Source organism: Tetrao urogallus (genome assembly GCF_951394365.1).
Source record: "Tetrao urogallus genome assembly, chromosome: 3".
Classification (NCBI taxonomy): domain Eukaryota; kingdom Metazoa; phylum Chordata; class Aves; order Galliformes; family Phasianidae; genus Tetrao; species Tetrao urogallus.
Window position 1 is genome coordinate 79,059,032 of NC_136815.1, and position 26,486 is coordinate 79,085,517.

The 26,486-nt window shown below is 45.8% G+C and overlaps 1 protein-coding gene across 1 annotated transcript; it reads right to left on the reverse strand.

Annotated features, from left to right (window-relative positions):
* Positions 1-849: 849 nt before the first annotated feature.
* Positions 850-25,985, reverse strand: WRNIP1 (WRN helicase interacting protein 1; the record flags this gene model as incomplete). The annotated part of the gene is made up of 7 exons (XM_079534038.1): positions 850-1,125; positions 1,624-1,703; positions 2,519-2,674; positions 5,925-6,154; positions 15,559-15,803; positions 16,862-17,053; positions 25,476-25,985. The coding sequence occupies 7 exons, from the start codon at positions 25,983-25,985 to the stop codon at positions 850-852; spliced, it is 1,689 nt and encodes a 562-aa protein (XP_079390164.1).
* Between the last annotated feature and the right edge of the window lie 501 nt (positions 25,986-26,486).

Genomic DNA, 26,486 nt, shown 5'->3' on the forward strand with positions numbered 1-26,486 from the left:
CTCGATGCCATCGTCTTTGTCATTGATGAAGATGCTGAAGATCACCAGTCCCAAGACTGACTCCTGAGGGACACTGCTTGTGACCAGCCTCCACCCTGACACTATTGATCACCACTCTTTGGCTGTGACCAGCCAAACAATTCTTAATCCACTGAACAGTCCGTCTTTCAAATCCACACCTCTCCAGTTTTGAGAGAAACAATCAATTCAGAGACTTTCATGACTACCCTGGTTCCAAAAATAATTTACATTTGCCATAGAAGAAGACATGATAAATCAAAGGATCTTCAGACTTACAAAACCACACTGCTGACATAAGTATTCAAACAAATGCAAAAGCATTGTTTTCTACAAGTTTATTAGTTGAATAAATGTTGTTGGAGAAAATTTGAAAAATCATAAAAGGAAGAACTACATTGCAATTATATTTTGTTTCCTGCACTTCCTCCCACAGTGTGGGAGAGGACAACACAGTCTCTTTATTCTTCTGGAAAATAAACATTCTAAAAGTTTGAATTGGATACACATTTTGAAAAGCAGCATGATCATATTCCTTATTTCTCTACAAGAGCCAAAAATGGAAGATACTTTTTTCTCCAATTCCCTCGAACCAGTGGGTGACGGAAGTGACAGAACTCTATTGCAAAGCTTACTTTTGTATTTCCATACTGCCTGACTGCAGTGGTTTACAAAACTCCTTTGGAATGACAGCAGAAAAACCAAGAATACTTCAAGGGCGGAGTGACTTCGTCCTCTCAGCTCCAGAAATATTGGGCTGCAATCAGCAGGGAAATCATCCAAGTACAAACGTATGCATCATAATAACAAGAAGTATTCAGAGCAGGGCTGTCACGTTCTTCGTTCCTTAAAGAAGTCTGTTCCTTTCAGCTCTTCTGGCAGATAGTCCTGCTCCACAGGTTCCTTGTACATGGGGTTATACTTGTAGCCTTTACCATAGCCCAAGTCCTTCATGAGCCTCGTCGGGGCATTTCTCAGGTGCAGTGGAACTGGTGGTAAAGGTCCTGTGTGCATCCTCAGACATTCTTTGACATTGCCATACGCCCTGTACACCTCTATAGACTTTGGTGCTCTTGCAAAATACACTACACATTGTGCTAGAATGACCTGGAAACAAGGAAGGGAAAATGTTAAATGATTTGTTTTAAGCTCTAGTGTCTGTAATCCAGATGTTTTGTGTAGCATGACAAGGCCTTCATTTATATACTGACCTCCTGGTGCTGCTACTGTATGAACATTATTTCACAACAACACAGTCCTTCATGACTTTGGCTACTTGTAAAGAAGAGCTACTTTACAACAGCTGGATATATGACTATTTATTAGTCATTATTCAATTATTCAATTATTCAATTATTATATATAATTGAAAGAAAACAAGAATAGGAGCAAAACAAAATTATTTGAAATAACACAACATGTGCTCAGTGACATTTCAAGGACAGCTTCTATTTCTGGAGCAACAATGTTTTCTCACTCCAAGCCTTGCCTAGAACGGACCAATAGCTTTGCCTTGCTCTCGCAATCTCAGTTTCTTTTTGATAATTACAACAAGATCTTACAATTTAAGTTACTGTTAGATCAGTGAACTAATGAAGCCTTTACCTCGCATTCTGGCATTCCAATGAAGTGACAACCTTGATAAGCAGCAACTGCTTGTGTTAAAGCCAAAGGATCTGCCAGCCCTGAAACAAGGGATTACATGAAAGCAGGTTAAAGTCTAGAATCACAATGTTTCTTCTTCTCTGCCATGGAAGGCTACCCATGCACACTTCAAAGCTGCAGTCTCAGGTGGTGGTGGAACACCCACTAAAATACTTGGCAGCACATGAGATAGATGCTTTCCATCCATAACCTTCTCCCTTTTCCTTTTGAAAGCCTGAATCTGTTGCCACAGAGTGGCGGCCTGAGCAGAAGCAGGTAGTGTAGGATTCACTTCCTTTTTGTGAAAAAGAAATGGGGAACTATTGCTATACAGACATAGCTTCCCCAGATCTACTAAGTCTTCACTCATCATTTACATACTAAAAATGTTGCTGCTTCTGTTGCTCACGACAAACAAAATGCCTTAAAACTACTGACCCACCTATCATGAGGTTTGCACCTCACGGTAGGCTTTTGGCTTCCACAGTAATTACAACAGTGGAACAAACACAAAAACCCAGACATCCCTGCCACACACATTCTCTGTGACACAAGGTGTCCTACAGTCATGGCTAGATTGGAAACTATCGGTATTTATACACTGTCAAAACCTAACCTCAAAAATCTTTGTTCCTCCAGCAACAGTCACCACAAGGACATCAAATGTAGGCTTCTGTCTGCATACACTTTTTGTTGGCCACGATCCATTTCACTACTTCATACCTGTTGTGCATCCAGTATTTGTTTTGGTATTTATTTCACCCCTACCCCACAAGTACTAAATGTTGAAGGTCAGAAGACTGGCAGATCTTAGTCCAACATAGTATCCCAACCAAGAAATACTGGAAGTATGTACCTATGTCTTCGCTTGCAAACCTCACCAGCCTCCTTGCCACGTAGAGTGGATCTTCACCACCTTCAAGCATTCGAGCAAGCCAGTAGAGGGAGGCATTTTCATCTGAGCCTCTCATAGACTTATGCAGGGCAGAGATGCAATTGTAATGTTCTTCTCCTGTTCACAATGGGGGAGCAGAGATAAAGACAGCTATTTGGAGGAAAAGGAGCAAAATACATTTAAGAGAACAGAACGTATTTCCTTAGATCACAGTAGTTTAAACATAACCTGCTTCATCAAGTTCTCTTCAAACACGCATCATGCTGTTCATCGGTGTTTTCAGCACCTTCATGCTCTCACATGCTGATCACCACACCAGCAGTTAACAGCACAGTAGATAAAGATAAGAGTGGTCTGTTCTGTTGCTTAAACATTATAGGGCCAACAATTTGCTTCTGACACCCTATGGCCTTTCCTTCAGAAAAAGGAAAAGAAGTTGGGAAGAAGACCATGTATCTGTATCTCCTAATGCACACAAACTAAGGTATGAGAATATATCAGCCACGAAACATGGCTTTGGGATCTATACTTAGAGTGCTGAGAAGGCAGCAGAAGAATAAAAGAAAAGCAATTATATATGCAGGAGATATCTTAGAAAAAGAAATTTCACATCAAATAAAGCCTGAAATAAAACTTGAAAACAAAGCATGTGTCAAAGACAGACATGAGTTATACACAGACATGAATTATACACAGGAAAAAAGGAAAACCTTGCAGTAGTGCCAGGATTTAGGATTTGTTGTTATTTGTATTCCACATCATGACATCCTGTAGTGCACTGGGAGTTGAAGTGTTACTGCTCCAGTTCCATGGGCTGTTGATATTCCAGGTACCTGGTTCTCAGAAGAGAAGAACTACATCTCCCAGAAGATGGGACTGTTCCATTTCCATGTAGAGGGAAAGATAGAACTGCCCACAAGTCATGAAACAGCCCCCTTCTCTTACTGTTCATCTCTGCAGCATCTGCTCCCCAGGCATCTTACCTAGGCATTAGGGTTTTTTCCATCTCATTGTATGTAATTTATTAGTTTCAGTTCCAATCATATAGTATAATACTGTGTTATTTCAAACTTTGCTATTATGTTTGGTAAATTAATTTTCTCCCCTAGCTTGTTGCCACTGTTCTGTTTTTCGGCCCATCTCCTTTCCCCCTCTCCCAGGGAGGGCATTGGTCTGTGAGTCCCTCCATCCCCATTAGTCACGGAAACGGGCCAAACTGGCCCACAAACCATTGACATTTAAGTATACCACGATGGCACACCACAAAGTTTGGAGGAAATAAGATCACAGCACACAGTCGTGACAAATCCCCTACGAGATGTTGCGTTCATCCTTGAAAACAGCGAGCAGCTCAAACGTGAAACACACAACATGAAATAAAGAATCCTCAGAGATAGAAGGAACTTCTGAAAGTCATCTAATCCAACTCCACTGCAGTGAACAGGGACATGCACAGCTAGATCAGGGTGCCCAGGGCCTGATCTAGTCTTGCCTTGAAAGTATCTAGGGATGGGCCATCAACCACATCACCTGTGCCAGTGCTTCACAGTCCTCACTGTAGAAGATTTTTTCCTCCTGCCTAACCATTGCTTTACCAATTCCCATTGGTTCATGCCTGACCAATCTGGTGGCCTTCTATGATGGAGTGACGGCATCGGTGGACAAGGGAAGGGCAACAGAGGTCATCTTTCTGGAATTCTGCAAAGCCTTTGACATGGTCCCTTATCACATCCTTCTCTCTAAATTGGAGAGGTATTGATTTGAAGGATGGACTGTTCAAAGGATTACGAACTGCTCGGCTGGACGCAGCCAAAGGATTGTGATCAATGGTTTCATGTCAAGGTGGAGGCCCATAGCAAGCAGTGTCCTCAGAGGGTCAGCCTTGGGACTGGAGCTCTTCAAAATCTTCATCAATGACGCAGATGATGGCATCAAGTGCATCCTCAGCAAGTTTGAGGACAACACCATGCTGAGCAGTGCAGTCAATACATTGGAGGGAAGGGAAATCATCCAGAGGGACCTGGACAGGCTGCAGAAGTGGGCCCATGTGAACCTAATGAGGCTCAACTAGGTCAAGTGCAAGGTGCTGCTCTTGGGCCATGGCAATCTCAGTTATTTATACAAACTGAGGGGAAGAACTCATTGAGAGCAGCCCTACAGTGAAGGACTTGGGGGTCCTAGTGGATGAGAAGCTGGACATGAGCACATGAGCCTTCATGTGATCATTAGGCAGAAACACTCTGAGCCACCTCTACGAAATCAAGTACACAGAGGATGGCTGGGAGCAAAGGTTCTATGTGACAGCAGCCACAAGCCAACAGCTAACACACAAAGGTACATACTCAGTACATGAGAATTGTACCAGTAAACTGGTCAGATTTTCCTCTTTCTCCTCCTCCCTAACCATGACTTCTCTCCCACACATACTCCATAATATTTTTCTTCTCCCTCCCCACTGCCTATCTGCCACTTGCCAGCTGCTAATATACTGATATCTGCACAGCTGGCATTTCCTGACAATGAGCCATCATTTCCTCTCTGTAACAAGGCTAAGAGCAGACACATACACTACAGCAACCTTTTGAAATCTCTCATCACAGCTTTTCGATAGGAACAGTTAACTGAGCTGCATCAGGCACAGCATAAAAATGCTACCTGGTATGAATGTATGATACTACAGCAGAGGAATTTAAGTACTGCTGAAGAACTTGCACGGGCATTCAAGGGGATCTGTGTGATTTCTAATATCAGTCACTGTCTTTCCTCCCTCTCACATAAAAATGCATGGTGGCCAACCTTTGCAATATCAAGTCACAAGATTAGCAAGAGTGGTTAGCGTAACAGGAAGCCTTGAATGTGTTAGATTTAAGTGACCTGTCCTAAGCAAGTTCCAAAATTCATTACCTTAAAAAGCTAGTCTCAAAGCAAAGCAAGCCCCTCAGGTTTTTGAATAACACTGTTGTGAACATGATCACTACCAAGACTTTCAATGAAATAAAGACATCAATGGAAGTTTGCCGGCCACCGCAAGAACAAGCCTCCTAACCAAAATACTACTTTTTGTCTTAGACTTGCCTCTTAGACCTCAATATCCCAATAACCTTAAAAAAAACCAAAACATTTTACTACACAGCTATTGGCAGGGTTGCAACTATGTCTCTCAATCCACCTATGCTTCTGAAGCAGAGAGAACAAACGAGGAAATTCTGACTGAGCCTCCTCTAGTGCAAAGAAAAAGCAGTTTTTAGGCCAGATTTAACTGTATCTGCTGCTTCATCAGAGCAACTGCTACGCAAGGGGGAGAAGTAGTGGGAATTATGGAGGCTCTTCCAAATGCTACTTTGCAGAAACTGTGTCAGGTACTCACCTGCTCGGTCATAGAGGATGTGCGATCGCTGCAGACCCTCCTTCACATGTTCTTCCGTTATCAGAACTCCATCCACAGAACAACCTTTGGTAAGGCTCAGCACAGTGGTCTTCCCTGCTGCCAGTCGGGCCTGTACTGCTAACTGAAGTCCATTCAATCCAGTCCTCGCATCACCATCACAAAGGTAGGCGAGAGTACTTAGAGCTTTTTCCTCTACATACACAGGTAATCTGCAACAAGAATATTTCGTGGCATTATCCCACCTCATGCTCCTCTCTCGCTGCGCATCGTGCTAGGTAAGGCATTTCTTTATGGAGTCTGTCAAGAGGCAACAGGGTTTAAGCCAGCACTCCAGAATAACTGTACCTTCTTCAAGGAGTTTCAAACATCCTCTTGGTGTTTGAATGAGGAAACAGAAAAATGAAGCAAGATGGTCAAGTGTCACATGTATCAAATTACTTGGAAATCAAGGGACACGCACAAGCAAGCTGTTGGCACAGCGCGCTGATGAGAGCCAATGATTGGAAGTAACGCAATGCTTCCCTATTCCGTGATCTCTAACCCAACACACTCAGAACTTAAGAAAAACAAACATCTAGCACTCAGAAGAACTGAATCACAGTAGTTTTTCTGATCAATTAAAACCTCAAATTTTAACAGTCTGTGCAGATTTTTACAAGTGTGGCACGCAGGCTCTCATACATTGCTGGCAAAAACACATAGCTAATAGTGGTGACTGTTGAAAAATGGTGTTTGGTAGCTGAGAATTTGCTCTATTAAATAATGTTATTGTGCTTTTTTGTATCTGTGGTAGTTTTTACAGAAATAAATAGGAGGCATTATTTTCGGAGCAACCTACACACTACCATACGCATGGTTCTCTGCCTTACACTGTTCTCTCTGAAGAAGGACTCTATCCCAGCAACTCTCTTTTCAGCAAGGAAATCAGATGGATGTTCCAAAAAGAGAACAATTTTCCTGCATTGTTCAACACAGAAGACCAAAAGGAAGCCCATGTTAAACACTGATTTGCAAACCAGCCAATTCAAAACCTCTCAGTACTTCTAATATAGACACTCACAACCTGAACTGCATGGCGTCTTGGCTTGCCAACAGGAAACCAGGAATCCTTCATTTCACGGAGCTGCACGCCTACTGCATTACCTAGCACCAAATACATCACGTACCATCTAGTTTATCATCTGACTTAAATTTGAGATACCACACTCAGGGCAGCACTGAAATGATAGAAGTAAAAAGCCATGAATGAAAAGACGAATGCGAAGACGAATGCATGTTTTTTCCTTTCATGTTCCCCAACCCCCACTAACTCATTGAATGCTTTACAAGACACAATGCGATGGCAGTGAAGATGACGACAATGTAACAACGCATATCTGACCGTAGAGAAACCCGCTAACTGATGTAAAACTGATAAGGAGACATTACACGTGTGATGACACAACACAGAAAAGGATTCCAGTTTCTGTAGTGACGCTCTGTATTTCTTAAGAATTAAATTCTACATTGGCTGAAAAGACATTAACATAAACCGCGGTCTTGTCTCTGCTCACCTCCTTCAACGTGCCTACAAAGTGCACAGACAAACTCACAAAAGCAGAGCCCGTCCCAAACATCCAACTGTGACAAAAGCAGGAACTTATCAGAGGAAGGAGAACACACAGAAGAGTAAAGAGTCAAACTCAAACCCAGTAACAGTGCACAGCTGGGAGTGATCTCCTTAATTTTTGAAACGTTTCAGTTGTATCATGATCTTTGGCTTGAATTCCATGCATTTTTAAAATGGAGAACAGCTTAAGATGAGGAATCCGAATTTCATTATGTAAAAACTGCCCAGTGAAAAACTCCAAATTGAATACGAGGCACCAGTGACGCAGGAGAAATAAACAATCCCACATTATTCAATGCAGTGAAAAGCTGTAGCAAGTGCACCTCTAATAAACCTTCTGGCACGTCAGTCAGGAGGTCAGCAGAGCCACCTCGTCCACTGAGTTCGGACGTGGCAACATCAGCTGAACACCAACAGACCAGAAGTTACATGTGAAGCATGTCAGGCTTTTATTTCATCACATTTCACAAACTGAGTAGGATCAGGATAGCAATCCCTGACATGCATCAGATAACCACTGTAGGCCTGACAGTGGAAGTGTATGGGGTACGTAGCAAGCAAACCCTGTGCAGCTACTGAACAAAACTGTTCAGTAGGCTGTTACCAGCTGGGACAGCCTGGGGTTCTTGCATAGGTGGCCATATTCAGGCGCAGTACGCACACACATCCTATTCACTGGTGGTCAGTTAATTTCACAGCACTTTGACAAGCGCAGACAGTTGCCCCTGCAGCAATTCAGCATCTCTGTAATGAAAACCTATTAGTAATTCTAGTTCTCTTTTATAGTCAAATGCAGTCCCCTTTTGCTATCCTGCTCAAGCTAATCAGCAGCCTTAAGCTGCTTCTGCAGTAGTTGGCTTTTCAGCAGACCAGAACACTGCACACTTAAGATTGAATAGAAAACATTAAATGCATCAATGAAGGAATGCTGCCAGCATCCGGGAGAGCAGCATGACCATATGTTCCAATTTTCTGAAAGGTTCACTCAACAGCAATTATGCACGTGGGAAGCAAAACTCATAGAATCACTAAGGCTAGAAAAGACCTCAAAGATCATCTAGTCCAAGAAACAGATGAAAGTGGAAATTTTATTGAATAGTAAACGTTCCTGCTGCACGTGCCTGGCACTGTGTGTCATGGCCAGAGCCACCCAATGGGCCTGTGGGAAGACACAGCCCAGGTGCCACTGACTGGTGGGAAACACTGACACTGAGCACACGAGATGTGGGGGGGAATGGAGCGGGCAGCGGCGCTGCGGAAAGCCCAGGAACGTGTGCTGGGGCTGCAGTGCTGCTGGCACGCGTGCAGCAGGTGAGGCCGGCGCACGGTGATGAGCAAGCAATGGACGGCGACATCGCTGTGGGACGGGTGGTGATGTCACCCAGTGAAGGTGAGCACTGGCGACACGGCCGAGCCGTGGTTTGTGACGTCTCCGTGCGACGCATTGTGACTGCTTGGCCCACGCTGCTTTAACGCGGGCGCGGCAGCCCGGCCCGGCAGTTCGTGCCTGGCCTCCGACCGAGCGAGTGTGCGAGGACTGGAGTGTGGACAGGGCGAGTTTTGGAGCTGAAACGTGCTCTGGGTGCTGCTAGCGCAGCTCTCAGACGCCGTCTCAGAGCCACTTTGCTGTACCCCGACCCTGCTGGCAGCAGGCAGCCGGGACATCGCGGAGAGGCGCGTGCAGCAGCGCAGGTAGGCAGCGTGGCAATGCCTCACGCCGGCAGCTGGAGGGGGATTCCTGAGGGACCATCCCCAGGCTGGCCTATGCCCATGGGGTCTCCTGTCCTCTTCTAGCGTGACACCTGCTAGCCCTTCCTGTATAGATCTGGGCTCTGGCAGAGGTAGCGTGCACTCATGCCTGGACTCCAGTTGAGCATAGCTGCGAGACTTGGAGCACTGAGCGAGTTGGTTGCGTTGAGCTGTGGGGCTGCTGGCACCAGTTCTTGGTGCCCGTCCCACAGTATCAGCAGCGTTTCCCCCAGCCCTGCCTGCCTCGGGCAGCTGGGGCCGCACAGGGTGCGCTTGTAGCGGCAGAGGTGAGTGGTGCAGGACATCACAGTCCCTGAAGCAGCTGGTGGGGAACAGGGACCAGGAGGGTTTACTGCTGAGGGACCGGGGCAGCGAGTGACCGCGGGCTCTCTCTCTCTTTTGCAGTTCGTAACACCTTCTGCTTGCTGCAGCACCAGCGAGGGGAGCAGCTTCCTGACCTCAGCTCTCCCCAGCCCACCGCACAGCCCGGGGCCATGGACGTGGCATCCGAATGGGTCTGCCCCATCTGCGGGCAAATTCGGGAGGATGTCACCTACGTGACCCCCTGCCAACACCAGCTGTGCTACGGCTGTGCCATCTGGTGGGCCTACAAGAAGCCGAGTTGTGCCGTATGCGGGCACAAAATTACAACTATCCGATACTCGGTGAGGTCGGATGATGACTTCCTCGAGTGTGCTGTCCCGCAGCCCGCAGCGCACTCAGGTCAAGATCAAGGCCTGCAGGAGGAGCAGGGGCCTGCAGAGCCGGTGCTCATCCCACCTGAGCACAACTTTCCAGCCGAGGTCTGGGCTGCATTTTTCAGAGAACATCAGGGAGACCTCGAACCCCTGCTCCAATGGCTGCAGGACGAGATCCAGCAGGAGTCCAGTGATGACTGGTGGGAAGTCCATGCGGGACAGTGGACCACCATGAACTTCCTCTGTGAGCATGGACTGGACGAGGAGGCCTTGCTGCAGGCGCTGCAGCCAATCACCAACGGCGATGTGGTGCCCTTCGTAAGAAGGCTCATCGGCACCGCAGCAGCCCTGTACGGCCCCACGATCCGCCACGAGCTGGACCACCGGGACAGCCACGCTGCTGGAGGACGGGAGGACGGACCTGCAGCCAGCGCCATCAGCAGCACCTCCCATCTGGAGCCTCCCGCCTCGGGCCCAGGCCGCTCCACCAGCCCCGCAGGGCCCAGCGCCGAGGAGCTGCCCGGCAGCTCTCCTGGGGGACCCGGGCGCCCCAGCACCACCACCGCACCCTCAGCGGAGGAGCCCCAGGAGGAGCCAGGGCAGGCGGCGGCAGCAGGCCCCTCCGCCCAGGGCAGGGACCGCTCGCGTGGGGGGCCCCGGCGCCCCCCGAAGAGGAAGGCCAGCAGCAGCCGCCAGGACTCGTCCCCACCCCGCAAGAGGCGGCCCCGGCGGCGGCGCTAGGCCGGCACTGCACTGCCATCACAGCACGGCTCCGGCGGGCTGGGAGGAAGACATCTACCTCTCGGCCTGCTGCTTGCAGACAAAATAAATAAAATGAACATCTGTTACAACAAAGAAGAAAAAGTCTCTGTGTTATTGACCAGGCCGTTGGCATTGCTGTCCCTACCCATGACGCTTCCTCCATATTCCGCTCCTTGGGGAGGGCGTAGAAACACAACCTTATTTCCACCACCAGGAATCGGCACTCATGGCAGTGCTAACAAAACACGTGAGGGCTTCAACAAGTCGGAGATGGAGCACAAGTTACTCCAATGATCCCGCCATTTAAACTAGCGGGAGGAAGGGCAAATTTCTGCCCCTGGGGTGGAACACCTCCGGGCCACACCGCAGCCGGGGCCACCCAGCTGGACAGAACCCAGGAGTCCTGCCGGACTCTCGGCTGAACCGGCAAGGAGCTCTGCCCGCAAAGGTGAATGCTGAGCTGGGCCGCACGAGGTGCCAGCGTGCTGCCAGCGTGCAAAGGGCGCTGATCCTGCCCCTCTGCTCAGCTCTAAGGAGGCTGCAGCTGGAGCGCTGGGCCCAGCGATAGGCTCCCCAGCGCAGGGGAGAGCTGCCCTTGATCATCTTGCACGTCCTCAGCCCTGGGATGTGCTAACTGTCCCTGTCCCAACTGACCAGGGATTTAATGATGCAGAACATCTTAATATGTAGTATCTGAATTTCAGTTTTTAACATCTGTCCCATGAAAAATTCCAAATAACACGAGTTGCTAGTGATCATCCAGTTAATGTAGGAGAAATGAGAAAACAATTCCATATTCTTCAACGCAATGAAAAGCTGTAGCAAGAACACTTGTAATAAACCTTCTGCCCCCTTCAGCAGCCCTGCCAGTTCCAAGAGGGATGAGGTGCCAATCATGCTCCCATTCCACCTCCACATTGGATCTGTCAGTGCCTGGTAAGGAGCTGGCAGAACCTATGGCAGGGCCCCTGTCTCGCTCCAATTTATAGGAGGGAGAGGAGGTTCTTTTATTATCTATATACCCGGCGTGAGATTAAGAAGCAACGGTTCAAATGTTGGTCCGACCAGTTTATTACAAATCTTAATCAGGGAAATGGGGAAGGGGAGGACGGACACTATTATGAATTAGGGTAATTGGGGAAGGGAAGGAGGGCGATAGAATAGATAGAAAAGAAGAAGCAAGGGGTCTTTATAGGCAGCAAGAGGGAGATAGTCACCTCCATGGATCCAGCGTGGTCCGTAGTTCAGTCTTTGATCTTCAGTAGCGGTGGGTCGTCAGGCAGAGTTGTTCTGTTGACAACGACGACGAGAAGCACGACGAGAGACGACCATGGTGATGATGGCCCCTTTTCAATAGTTTCAGAGTGGTCAAGTCAGCTGTCTTTGGAGTGACAGCTCAAATCCAAAGTGGTTGAGTCAGCTCTCCTTTGAGTGGCAGCTTCTGGCTCTGGGATCTCAGCAGAAACTCCTTTGTTCCCATCTTCCGGGCCTTGTCAGCAGATAAGAGGGTGCAGGGATGCCCATCTGCATCCTGTTTCTCACAGAACACGATGGTATCGTTCCCAATTTTCCCACAACTAGCTGGAGCTGTTTAGTCACAGGCCAGATCTTCCGCCAGTGAACACTCCTGAGCACTCTCATCTGCTCTTCTACAGAGCAAGCAGCTCTGGAGGAAGGGGCTTTCAAATGTTCCCAAAGCGATATCGATTGTCACACAGTTAGCACCCATTAGTTGCCTCCTCAACAAATCACTCAGGGTCTTATCACAAGAAATATCTCAGGAAGCAAGCTTTGAGCCAAAAAACAAAGAAGGATTCTCACAGCCCCCTGGCACCAGCCCACCTGGGGGGACCCAGTGAACCTCCAAGAGGAAGGCCAGTAACTGCCAGCACCTGGCATCACCAAAGCAGAGGCCACCCAACCAGCAGCAATACAACAGTGATGGAGTTGGGGAGACTGGGGCTGTGCAGAAGCTGGGCCACACATCAGCCCCGTCATTGCTGTCCACATCCACCATGGAAATAAAGCAGAAACAAAGAGTGAAGAAAATGTGCTGGTGCTTCTAACAGCATAATGGTTGCAGCCATTACTCCCTATCCCTAATGCTTTCTGCCCTTTTTCCTGCTGCTGTGCCGCTGTTACATTCCAAGCAAGATCCCCATGGGCCTCAGTGAAGGGAAGCATAGATTTCTGCACATGGGGAGGAAAGTCACCACGTTCTACCCAGCTGGACAGGACTTTGGAGTTCTGCTGGACATTACGCTGAACTAGCAAGGGACCCCCTAGTCACTAAGTTGAATGGTGCCCTGGGCTACGTGAAGCCAGGTGCTGCCAGCATGTGAAGGGTGGTGATCCTGCCCCTCTGCTCAGCTCCCAAATGCTGGACCCAGAATTAGGCAGCCCAGCACAAGCGTGATGACATAAAGAAAAAGATGCCAAATTCTGTAATGCCTCTCTGTGGTTCAACTCTACAGAAAGAAAAGACCACAAGTGAAAAAAAGAAGCAAGGTAGTCTAACCTTATTATGAACTTGCAGCAACAGTGGGAACAAGACAAGAAAAAGCCACCAAGAAAACTTAAGGAAATAGATCCTGGTCAAGTACACTTTTCCTTTTGATAACTGCTATATATGCACATAGTGCAGAGCCAATGAAACCGATGAAATTCAGCAATGGCTTCACTCTCACTGCGCACACAAGGTACCTGTAGAAACTAGCGAAGATTCACCACCAAGGTAGAGACCATTAAGAATCATCTTCCTTTCCAAAATCTAAACAAGGTCACACAAGTGACATGATACCAAGACCATCTCAGAAACAGATTCCTAGTAGCAAATGCAGAATTTCACACTGCACATGGTTAGAAACAAACTTACTCCTTAAGGAGACTGAAACCATAATTTAATGTTCATGCCCCTCTTCTGCCTTTTGGCTGGAGCTCTGCCTCCCTTCTGAAGGGGGCATTCCTCACATCTGGGGACATGCAGTGCTACAGCACCTTTTTCAACTCTGAAAAAGGTGACCAAAGTGAACAACCAACTCAGCTGTAATTCTTAACATCCCTTTCATTTGTTCCCCAGGACAGATTGAACACTTATCTACCTGAGTCTAATGCTAACCCTGCTGTCTAGATTTGGTGAGGTAAAAAAGGTGAAACAAGACACAGCTGCTCCTGGAGAGTGGTAGGTGGAGAGGAAATGAAGGAGCAAAAATAGCATGGGGTGTGAAGCAGGGAGGAGTTAACAATGAGACCAAAACTGAATCAGAGAAAGGGATAGAATGGCTTAAAAAAAAAAAAAAGCCAAATTCCACAGCAAGATTGTCTATGAGCTACTGATCAAAACCAGATAGGAGTAGAAAATACAAATAAAAAAGGTTAAACAAGATTGCAACAAAACCTCTTAAATTCTGACTTCAAAGCATCTGGCTCCCACTTGGTAATTGGTGTGGGGCACTTTCTCTTCATGGATATATTTTTGAAACTGTGTTAGTCTGACAGTCTGCTTGCCAGACTTCTTCGAGTTTGATTAAACACCACACTGTGCTGTTTAAATCATCTACTGCTAACAGGAGGTTACAGATACAGGGAATCCAGTGAAACCCAAACCCAAACAACTGCAACTGAAACTATGCCTCCTACTTTAATCCTATACAGAAAGGAAAGTCTCTGAACCTCAGTCAGGGTGTGGCCACAAGCACAGCTGTGCCTTTATGTTAAAGATGACATGTTCTATTGCCCTCTCTTCCAAGATTCCTATCACCACATAGATGTTACAAAGGAGTAAAAACAAGCCACGATACCTTAAAAAAATGAAAAGGATAATAAAAAAAGAAAAAAAAAGGCAGAAGTGAGGATGATATCTTTCAGTCCCTTTCCTGACCACAGCATCCCAGCTAGCTATCCTTACTGCTTGCATTCTGTGATAATACTGAAAGGACACAATATATTCTCTTTCATCTAATTCACAGAGTGCCTACACACTTCCATCACATCAATACACTTCAACTGACTAGCAGTACACATGAGCACCATCACGCAACAATTGTAATGATGACTTTCATGAAAGCAGCATAGGACCAAGCATTATTCTTATTTGCTAGCTAGCCATTTCAAAAGCCAAATATACATCCCATAGAGATGAATCTTGATCTCACTTATTTCAAACTCTCCCCAGAGTTTAATATGACTATCTGGTTTGGACAAAAAGGGGCAGAAAAAATAAATAATCTATTAACATCTCACAGCAAACACTCCCAGCACATCACAGAATATAATGTAGCATTTATGCTGAAGCTACAGACCAGCAACATCCTCTCTGATTCCATTGAAAAAACCCTTAGAAAACAACAAACTTTTGTCACGCACTTCCAAGTTAATTTAATAGGGGATGCCCCATCTGTTACTAAGTGGAAACGTGATGCGTTCACAACCCATAACAAGAAGTAATGCACATTAAGATACGAAAAAGACTCAGTTACAGGCTTCCACAGCAAATCCTCAGCAGAGGAATGGATTTAAATATCCTGGGGGGTGAGCCAGGAGCTACAGATCCAAGTTAAAACTCTGTCCTAATCCAGACGGTAAGATTATGTTTTGGATGGAGAGAGCCAGTGCTCTGAATTCCCTCCCTCCTGTCACCCTGCTGCCCCTGCCATATGCTGCCACTTCTTTTCTTTACTATCAGAAGTGGCTAGGGTTTCTCTTCCCACCCCCTAAGCGCTTCATCCTCTCCCTGGCAGGCAGTCAATTCCTCAGGCTGTGCGCGTTAACACCCTGCAGCCCATAAAGTACTCACTCCGAGCTCTCGTCGCTGCTGCCAGTCGCAGAGCTGCTGTGCTGGTTGCCTTGGCCCAAAACTTGGACCCCTAAGGACTTGACGGCCCGCAGCAAAATTGCCTCCATCGCCTCAACTGACAGCTTCTCCAGAACGATCACCCGGCAGCGGCTGAGAAGAGCGGCGTTGACCTGGAAGGACGGGTTTTCTGTTGTTGCTCCTATCAGAGTCACCGTCCCGCACTCGACGTGAGGAAGGAAAGTGTCCTGAGTATGGGAGGGAAGCAGAAACAACTGATTTCAATCAATGACAACCTGAAACATCCCATGTGAGTAGGCTACCTAGCATTTTCAAATACTTTCTTTTGCCGTTGTGAGTCTGTGGGTTCCCTGCTGATGTGACAAATAACCTCACTGACAAGGCAGCTCATCTGCTCAGCTAATTAAATGATTTAATTTCATGCACATGGTGAGCTGTTCACCTTGGTGATCCATTCTTGCAATGAGAATGACTCTACCAGCTAAAAAGGAAGCATCGAAAGTCTGTAAACTTTTAGTTTACTTAGGCAACTTCATTTTGTTGTGTGGCAAAAGAGGTAACATGAAAATGCCTTATCAAACATAACAAATAATGAGGCTGCTTCTAACTCTTTGAACCAATGTGTAGGGCTGCAGTTCTCCATCTAATTCAATAGAACATCTCAGAAAACTACAGGAAGATCACAACACCGTTCCATATCCATGTCTTAGTTCCATAACCATGGATGTATCCTTAACCATCAGGACAGAATTTAAGCTTTCCATGGCACGACTAAAAAATATTATACCTAGGAAAAGAAATAGGAAACAGCCAAGTGATGGCTGCAGCAACATACTGTCCCAAAGAACCATGCTATGCCTTTATTTTCTCTGTTATTGCAGAGAGGAGAGCACAGCATTAAAACAAACACTCTGTGCAAATCTGCATTCCACACTTTTTAAAAAGCAACCTGGAATGTTATCACCATAGTGCAGGCTGAAATGAAGGTATGTACAGCAAATGTCACTAATATGAAGTAATAAAATTCCAGGAAAACGTCATCTAAAGCCCAGTACACAAATCAACTACAGGTACAGCTCAGCCTTTTCTTTCAATCTTTGAATCACAGGAACAGCACATCGACGTCGGGCAGTTAGTTAGAGACATAAATACTGCATTACATAATTCATTTACCACAAGCATTAAAATTAAAATCAAATGCCCAAAGTAAGTTATCATCTTAAGTAGGGAATTTCACAGATGTTCTGACAAAGGCTTTTTCCAAGCAAGCAGTGCAACACAATACCTGCTGAGATTTATTGAACCGATGAATCTCGTCGATAAAGAGAATGGTTCTTCTCTTGAAGAGTCTTTTTTCATTCTGGGCTTGGTTGATGACATCTCGAACATCATTTGTCTTGGCACTTGTGGCTGACAGCGTCACAAACCTCATGCCTTTCTTTTTGCTGCTGTTGGCAATTATATGTGCGAGGGTAGTCTGAAAAAGCAGTAGGGGATAACTTTGTAATAAAAATCACTTTGGGCACAAAATACTAATTTGAAGACAGTATATAAATAACAAAAACATGTATTTTGGACACAGGGACAGTGCTGGCAGTTCAAAGAATAGGGTATTTTAGTTCATGCAACTGTAGCCCACAGAAGACTCAGAAACTTTCCGCTAGGAGTAGCTGCCAATTCCACACTGCATTTCTAAGGCTTGCACTTTTAAGTACCAGACCTACTCAGTCTTAACACTGAAAATGCCAGCAACGACAGCTGTCTCTTTCACCATTGAAGAAAAACTCTTCTCCAAAGACACAGTTGTCACGGGAGATGGGTTGACTGCGATTCACTGTACAATTATTCTGTAGAGTATTTTAAAGGATGAATAGCTGGTCTGAGATACCTGCAGAAGAGCTTACAGCGCTATTGCATTTAAGAAAGAAAAAGCTACATAAATGTTGTTACAGCTTTTTCTATTTCCATCACACATAAAAACTAAATTTGTCAAAAAGCAGCTCCCCACAAAAGAACGAGAGCACTGAAAAACTACATGCTTACTTCAGAAAATATAACTCAATCTGAACAGTCAAGAGTCATCAAGCCTGGGGTAGAAAAGGGTAGCTGCCTAAACAAACCATTGGCTGGTTTCAGTAAGCAGCTCTGTTGTTCTTCTCTCCTTGTAGACAGCTCTGTCACATTGTCATTTATTTATAGCACATTTCATTGCCCCCAGTAAAGCACAGAGGCAGCCTCCAGCACTATCTTGCAAGCAGATTCTCTACACCTGAACACAGGCACGGTCTTCAGACCTTCCATCACTCCTCTAAGGTGTATCTGCATGCCTTGAGCTGTATTACCTCCGTCTTAAAGTACTGCTAGAGAAAAACAGGCGTTTTCTCCATCACCTCACTTCTGTTAAAGGAGGAGGCGAGGACACTGGAGAGCCTCAGCAGCTGAGGAGCAGGACAGGTGCTGATAAAACTGCTTCAGAAGACATTCTAAGCACTGAGGTTAAAGCAGCAGGTGCTTCAAACCTGATCCTCTTGCAGAGAGACTGCAGAAGCCACCATCTATCAGACCACTGCCACTGGCATGTCCTAACAGTGCTGCTCTGTCTCTTTAAAGGATCTCCACATCTCTGATATGGCAACCAGCCTAAGATGGGACGGGGGTAACAAAGGGGAAAGATGTGTTATTATCTATCTTTGCTTTCGGTTTTGTAAGAGGTTCCTGTCTTTAGAAGACGTATCATTTCATGTCTTGATGTAAGACTTGAGCCAGATCCCCTCTTGTCCCTGGGAGCTCAAAGCAGCAGCCCTTCCCCTCCTGGGAATGCTGCAGAAAACAAGACTGACATAAGCATTTTCCAGAGTGTTGTTCAAGCCTATAGACATCAGGGAGGGCTGGGAGACCAAAAAACAGAAAGAAGAACAAAAAAACCCCCAAAAAGTGACACTTGAAACCGTGCTAAGAAAACAAAACTCTAAGACTGAAGTTGGCGTTTCCTTACAAAAGAGACTTGATTCAGCATGTATTCATGCCTCACCAGCACTGAAAGCAAGAAAACCCCCAATATATCAAATCTGAATATGAAAAGTGCACCACTTCTTTCTCTAACAGTAACAGTGGAGAGAGGAAAAAGTAGAATTTGCTATTCTTCTTATAGCACCACTTAAACTGATAACTCGCACTTCATCAATATCAGGTGACATAGATGAAGAGATTTGTTAAGGTCAACACAAATCTAAATCGAGGCATTCAAGACTGCAGAGATCACTTTTTTTTTTCCTGCACACAGGGTGAATGGCTTTTTCCACTGTATCATTCAGCACAACCTCCAGCAAGGGTCAAAAGTCAAAATTTTTGCACGGTATCTCAGTACAAGCAAAGAAATTGATACTTGTAAGCCAAAAAGAAACTGAACCCTTGAGTTTTTCAGTCAGTCAAATCAGACATACAATCTTCAGATAAAATGTTTTACCATTTAAAAAAGTTAGAGGATACACAGGGATCTGTATTTCTACCCTTACTTTAGGAACAAAAAAATATACAAAGAAATATGTAGGGAAAGGACAAAGAAATCTGTTTGAAAGTTACCATTAAAACAAGGATCTACTTGACATCTGCTATGCGGTCCTCAGCCAGCATATAACCTCTCCCACTCTGCCAACTGCTGGGTCAGCAAAAGCTGCATTAATAATAACGCACACTGTATTTCAAAAGCACTGCTTGATGCAGACAGACGCATTCTTGGCTTCTTCCCTCTATTCTCTACAGTCAATCATTTAGCCCATCAAACTGCTCATCAAATAGAGGTCAAGCCTACCCCATTCTTCTGTAACCCTATTATTTCCCATTATTCCATTTTTTCCCCCACTTTTTCCTCAAGCAGAAGTCAGTATCACACTACACCAAGAAACTCCAGATCTCCTACACACAGAACGCTTAGCTACTGAAACTCTTCTCCACTGTCCTGGAATTTTTTTCATGTCAACCCAAATGAGCATTTCTTTTCCCACTAGCTGCAACAAACACAGATCTAAAAAAAAAATAAAATACAAAAGCAAATCAAGTAACAACAAAAAAGACACCAAAATAAAAAAAAAACAAAACCAAAACAAACAAGCCACCCACCAATGAAACAAACCCACTCCCACAAACAGCGCTTCCAGGCTTTGGATTCAATGATTCTTATGGGCTCCTTTCAACTGGGGATATTCTATGATTCTGTGAACGAAACAGAAACCTTGAGCCAAGCACATCTCTCACTGCCAGAGCACACCGCTCAGATTTGATGTTCAAGTTAGTAGGATGTTAGCAGGGCAAGAACTCCCTCTGCAAGTATCCTTGATGGAGCAACTCTCTTTGAATTCAACCTAATTCCCCATTCTGTGTGCTACCATAATGTCACATTCGGGGCCAGAAGAACACAGGAAAATGCAAGTACAAATAATACCTGTCCTATTGATGCTGACATAAACTGATTTACCACTTAAACACAAGGAGTTGTTTACATTTCAGTAGTTCTTACTAGGTCATTAAACAACAAGCACTGCATTAGAAGCCCCATCTAGGTATTAGGGGTCATACTGCCCAGCTCTTTTCAGAAAGAGAAGCTGAAAAACTTGGAAGAGCAACATATATAGTCAGACCATAGCAAAGAAAAATTCAAGAGGGTGTCTGTGAAACCTAATATAGTTAAGTCATGTTACTGGAAGATCAGGTAGACTTTGTTTAAGGACCTGCCTATGGCTTCCTGTTCATGGTGTCTTTCCTTATTCATTCTTGAGTTGCATGAATTTGGCAAAACAACTGTTGCAGATGTCAGTCATAGAAAACACACAGTCTTTCAGCTGTCACAACCTCACAGCCCTTTCATGTCCCTCCACCTCTTCTGGTTCTGATGAGCTGACATTCATACTGCACTATATGCAAACAAGCTGTGGCGAAGAACTCTCCCTTGCAGCTGGATAAACCCCACCCTAACAAGCTTATCCCAACCAGTCTGAAAGGGCATCCAGTCTGCTCAGGTATCTTCAAGTGACCAAAGCAGATGTGGTACCAGTGTACAGACTGCAGCACAGCAAAAATTATTCCTGAGCATGGATAATCTGGCTGGCATCTAGGCTTCTCCACCAAGGGATTTTTCTGTTTTTTTTTTTTCCACAGTGGAAATTACGCATGCAGTACTGATGACAAAAGATGGAGAAAGCCCAGTACAAAAACAGCACAACAGGCTAGATACATCTACATACTTACAGAGTCTTCAATTAAGTTACCAGAGTTATGCTCTGGCATCCTGCTGTTCTCTGATTATAACTCGCCCTGTATTTTTGCCTCTTCCTTTATCCTGGACAGGATTGCCAAACCTTTCTTTACTTGCTGTTACCATCAACAGTTTTTTTCTCACCTTCAGCCCTCCCTCTGAGGGCAGTGGGAGCCAAGGCCATACTGTGCTTGATGACCAGTCACAGTAGGCCACGTGCAGTTTCACAGGCCTGAGATGGACACCATCACCAGCATCAGCCCCTGCAGGTGCCTGATGGGGAAGCAGCTCCCTGAGATACAGCTTAAAACTGTCCTATGCAGCACCCCTGAGCTGAACCCACACTGTGCCACAAGAGACACAGGCAACACATCAGGTTATGCCTAAAGGAAATTGTCAGGACGGCTGATGAACGTGGCTCTGACACGCCTACTGAGATAAATGCAATCAGAAGTGGCAGCAGCTGGCACTTACATAAGGGCAGATGCTATTCTTACTCAACTTGTTTGGTTCCTCACACCCCAAATAGCCTACTGTGAGACTACTGGAGGAGTAAAGTGTCACCAAACAACAGCAACAGCATGTGGCTTAGAGCACTTCCAGAATCCAAGTCAGACCAAGCATAAACAGAGGCAAGGTCACTGCACATCATTTCCTGAAATGGAGTATTGTCTCCATTTGCTGCATCCAGGCTTGTTTCATTATATTCCAACTGCTATACAAATATGCTGAGCTAATTCCAGTTTTGTCTTCCTATAGCACTACCCTACCTAAGTTATGGCAGATTTAAATTGGCATAAGCAAAATTAGGCATCTGAAGACTTCACCTAGGCAACTGCAAAGATAAGCTTATTGTTCAGAGTTGTTCTGGACTCCATGCTTCTGTAAAAGACAATACACATTTCCAGATAAAAATCTCATTTTCCATTTGCGCTGCATCCGATCCATCCTGACAAATGCCTTGAATAAAAAGAAATACAAGGGTCTCCTTGAAATATAAACTCAGAGGTCATTTGATGGAAATTTACAGGATAACTTGTGGGTGATTTTTTATGTTTTGCACTTGTATCAATATGGCATATTAACTTGGTACCAACTTGCATATGCAGACCCCAGAAAATCATGCATAAATGCTCTGTGTCCTATTAATTACAGGGAGCAAGTTCCAAACACGTTGCCTACATTTTTCCTTGTTAAATGGCATACACAAGAGGGAATGTTTATCGTATTTAAAACAGAACGTTCAGGTTTATAAGGCTTAAACTCTATCTGTGGCAGCAAAATTATTCTGTGCTCAAGTTACTCGTGTCCCCTCGCTAACTCTTTACTAAAATTGGTGCCCCATGGCAGACAAGCAAAAATCTAAATCCCTGCATTAAGGTGTCATAAATCATAGTGCAGCATACTCAGATTACACCAGGATTCATGCAGGCTTTTAAAAATTTGCATAGTCAGGATGAACAAGCTAACTGTTCAGAAGTTAAAAACCACAGCATCTCTTTGAGGCAGCTTTTCTTCTTCTATTCTCTGTCTGGTCAGCTTACAGCAGAATTCACATTCATGTATTCAACACTAATAGTGCCAAAAGTAAAAACAGAAACAAAGAGACATAGCAAGCTCACCTAAAGCATTCTGACTTCATAAAAAATTAAGGTGATAGATTAGAAGTACAAAGATCATGCTGTCCTGAAATAAGAAGGCTCATTACAGATGAAAACTCAAAAGATAGTCAACTCACAACAGAAGTATCCTGGTTTTCATTGTGTTTCCTTGACTAGCCAAGTGCTCCAAAAGCAAGTAAGATCAGAACACAATGTATTTTTAACTAGGTACCCAACTTTGATGTATTTCATAATAAAAATTCTCAGAAAGCATTCTTGATCTCCAGTGTCAAATACTGCATTTGATTCTCTTCTAGCTCAGATGAGAGCAGTCTGTCATGGCTCATGTTGGAAAAGACCTTGAAGACCATCCAGTTCCAACTCTCCTGCTGTGGGCAGGGTTGCCAGCACAGAAGTCCAGACTGATAAATAATGCATACATGCATTTGACATCTGTCCCCAAGTATTAACTCAACGTCCACTTATTTTTTTACTTAGTCCTGCTTTACTCTTTCTAAAAGAAGTGCTGGTTAACATGTTATTTGGCTATAGAAATGGAGGAAAGTAGAGATGGGCAGCAATAAGCCAATTCCATGGGTAGCAGGAGAATGAAGAAGTTTAAGAAGTCCAAATGATCACCTTACACAGCATGTCCAAATTTAGATCAACATATTTAATCACATCCCTCTTTTAGCACCAACCCTCTACTGTAAGGTTAATTTCTTTGATGGACAGAGCTTAGCACGTGAGCTTGCTGCATTTGAAGCTAGACAATATTCTTTTTCAGTATTTTTCCTAGTGAAAAGGACTATGCTTAGTAGAAAAAGGTTTAGATATCAGTCCACGAGATCCTTAGACAGTGCTAATACTTATTTTTTCCTTCACAAGACCATTTAAATTTCAAACATTCATTTATGTGATTCTTTGTGTAAAAAGAAAATAGACCTGCTGTCAGTCAGTTCTCCAAGCGTTTCAGGTTACTTCTCCATGAAACATCTTCTTAGACATTTTATATATATTCATCCAAAATAGTACATGAAAAGAGGTAGGCAGGCAACCATGTACTCCTTTTTCCATCTTTAAGGGGATTAGTTTACTTTGCATGGACAGGAATTAATACCCAAGTGAAATACAGAACCCTCATATGACTTCAATTCAACCACAGCTCTAAAAGGGCAGTCGTTATGCAAGTCATAAGGCAAGTCTGATCAGTAGCAGAATTTAAGCTCAGCAAGTAGCAAGCTTACTAAACACAACTGCACTCAAGGTGTATGAATAAGGAAGGTACACCATGGGTGAGTGAAAGTGACATGACAGGAAACAGATCACCCATTATTCAAAAACAATCTTAGCAACACAGGGGGTTCCAAAAGTAGATCTGTAGCATCTGTAGCACAACAGTGAGCTGTCACCACCTCAAGTACAAGCTTTTCCATAGCCTTTCAAAATATCTGTAGACTCAGCAGAATACAACTAAAAGTACGCTGAGCTCAGTTGTTGTCCAGACACTGAATGTGACAATCACCTCAAAAACCCACAAAAACCTTTAGGAGCACCATTTTTATGAGCTCCCTCCATCTGTCTCCACAAGAGGTGCTCCAGCCCTCTGATCAACGCTCTCCTCTGGACCCACTCCAACAGCTCCTTTACCTCATCTACTGCTTTCTTCCTGGTATTATCTTGCTGTTTTAAAGGAAGTAGCAATGGTGTACATTCACCAGCTGATTCTTTTCAGGTGTGTGTTGTCTAGCCTGAACAACCTAGTACATCATTGCCAACAGTATTAATCCATGTATCAACCACTCTCATACCTTCTTCTTATTAATTGTGATTAACTGGTATTATACAAACATCACACACACGAAGTCGCTTTTTATCTTCAAAAGAAGTATACTGACAATGACAGGGTAGCAACTTGCTCTTAACTGCTTTGCTAGCATTAATTCATTAGTCATTATCTCACATATCCCACATTTCCTTTTACACACAGTCAAGACAACCACGTGCATATAATATGTAAAACTTAAAGCTGAGCACACATTAGACTGACAGAGCATGTATTTTGCTTGCTTAGCTTCTCCCCCCTCAAATCCCAATATGAAATACAGGGAGAATGAGTCAAGCTGAGATCTTGGAGTGAACACACTCAAGGCATTTGTTTGGTCCTTCACTCACTCCAGTTGTGGATCCTTTCACTGCCATGCTGCACTACAGTGCCTTTTGGGATTTTATCAGCCTCTGTCCTTGGTATCTTAAAAGATGTAGGATACGAGAGTGCAGCAGTCAGAACCTGCAACTGGAACATCAACTGATGGCTTGCAAGCATGAAGGTGGATGTGTGCCTAACAGAGCACACCTAGCCAGTGTTGGCTGCCTTCCACACTGAAGTCTTATTCTGTCAGGAGACAGAACTTTTGCGCTAAAGCAAACCTGCGTTTGCAAGCTGTTATTGTAAGCTTACTTCATTTCCTATACATTTAGATATAAGGAAAAAGTTTTTATTATGTGGCATAGATTGCCCAGAGAGGTGGTGGATGCCCTGTGCCTGGAGTCACTCAAGGTCAGCCTGGACAGGGCTGTGAGCAACCTGATCTCACTGTAGGTGCCCCTGTTCATTGCAGGGGAGTTGGACTAAACAGCCTTTAAGGGGCCTTTCCAAATCAAATCCTATGATTCTATTCTGTTGCTGCTTTCAAGCTTCCCAGCTTCTACATTTATTTAATGGATTAGGAGTTTACTAGAAGAAGCCCTTTGGCTGCAATGAACCTAATCTGGCCTGTGTAATCAAAGTCCAAGCTGCAGCGAATAGGGATGATGGGCGTGGGTTATGTTTTATTCTAGAAGTAAGCTACGTTTTTCGTAATCTAAGTGCAAACTAGCGGACAGTCACCACAGAAGCCAAGGTAACAGACAGGGAAAAAAAGTGAGCAGTGAGCACAGACACGAGTCCCTCCCTTGGAGTCCACCAGCCTCGAAAATGAAGCCGGGCAGAGTGCAGGGCCCTGAGGGTGAACCCAGCTCCAGCCGGCGCAGGGCCAGGCACTCACCTTGCCGCAGCCCGGCGGTCCCCAGAGGATGATGGAGGGGATCTCGTGGGACTCCAGCAGGGACCGCAGCAGGGTGTGGGCGCCCAGCACTCGCTCCTGCCCCACGTAGTCCTGCAGCGTGTCCGGCCGCAGCCTGTCGGCCAGGGGCTGCCCCTCCAGCCGCTGCGCCACGCTCGCCCCGCGCAGCGCAGGCCCGCCGCCCTCCTGCGGCAGCTCGGCGGCATCTCCCCGCCCGGCCCCGCTCCTCCCGCCGGGGGCTCCCGGGCTCCGACCCCCGCGAAACAGGGAGAAAACGGGGGCGGCCGCCGGGCGGGCCTCCTCGGGCCGCTCCTCCGCTTCGCCGCCCGACTTGGCGGAAGCGAGGCGCGGCCTCTTGGAAGGAGGCGAGCAGTCCCGCTGCGCCTCGCCCTCCGCGGCCTGCAAGCAGCGGTCCAAGTGCGCGTTGATGAGCGCGCCCGGCAGCTCCCGCAGGCACACGGGGCACGACACCCGCGCCTCCGCGCCCTCCATCGGTTCCCGCGGCGTCGCCGGGGCAGCGCCGGAGCAGGAAGCGAGGCGGCCCGCCCTCTGCGCCCGCAGCCCTTCGGGAGCCGTAGTACCGCCCCTAGCGGCGGGAGGACGTGCTCACTGCCGTCTCGTTCGGAGGGCTGTCGGCTCTCGGCGCTTCCTCGCCCTGCGCCGCGGCGATCGCGGCCCGAGCTGCACGGCCGTCGGAGGAAGGGCCTCGCCCGGGCGGCTGTTGAGTGCCCTAGGTAGAGGTGGTCCTGCAGGGGGCCCGTTCATAGAACCATGGAATCTTTAATGTTGGAATAACCTGCAAGATTATACAATCTTGGGCTGAAAAAGACCACAATGCTCATCTAGTTTCAGCCCCCTCCTATGTGCAGGGTCGCCAACCACCAGACCAGGCTGCCCAGAGCCACATCCAGCCTGGCCTTGAATGCCTCCACGGATGGGGCATCCACAACCTCTCTGGGCAACCTGTTCCAGTGCTTCACCACCCTCTGTGTG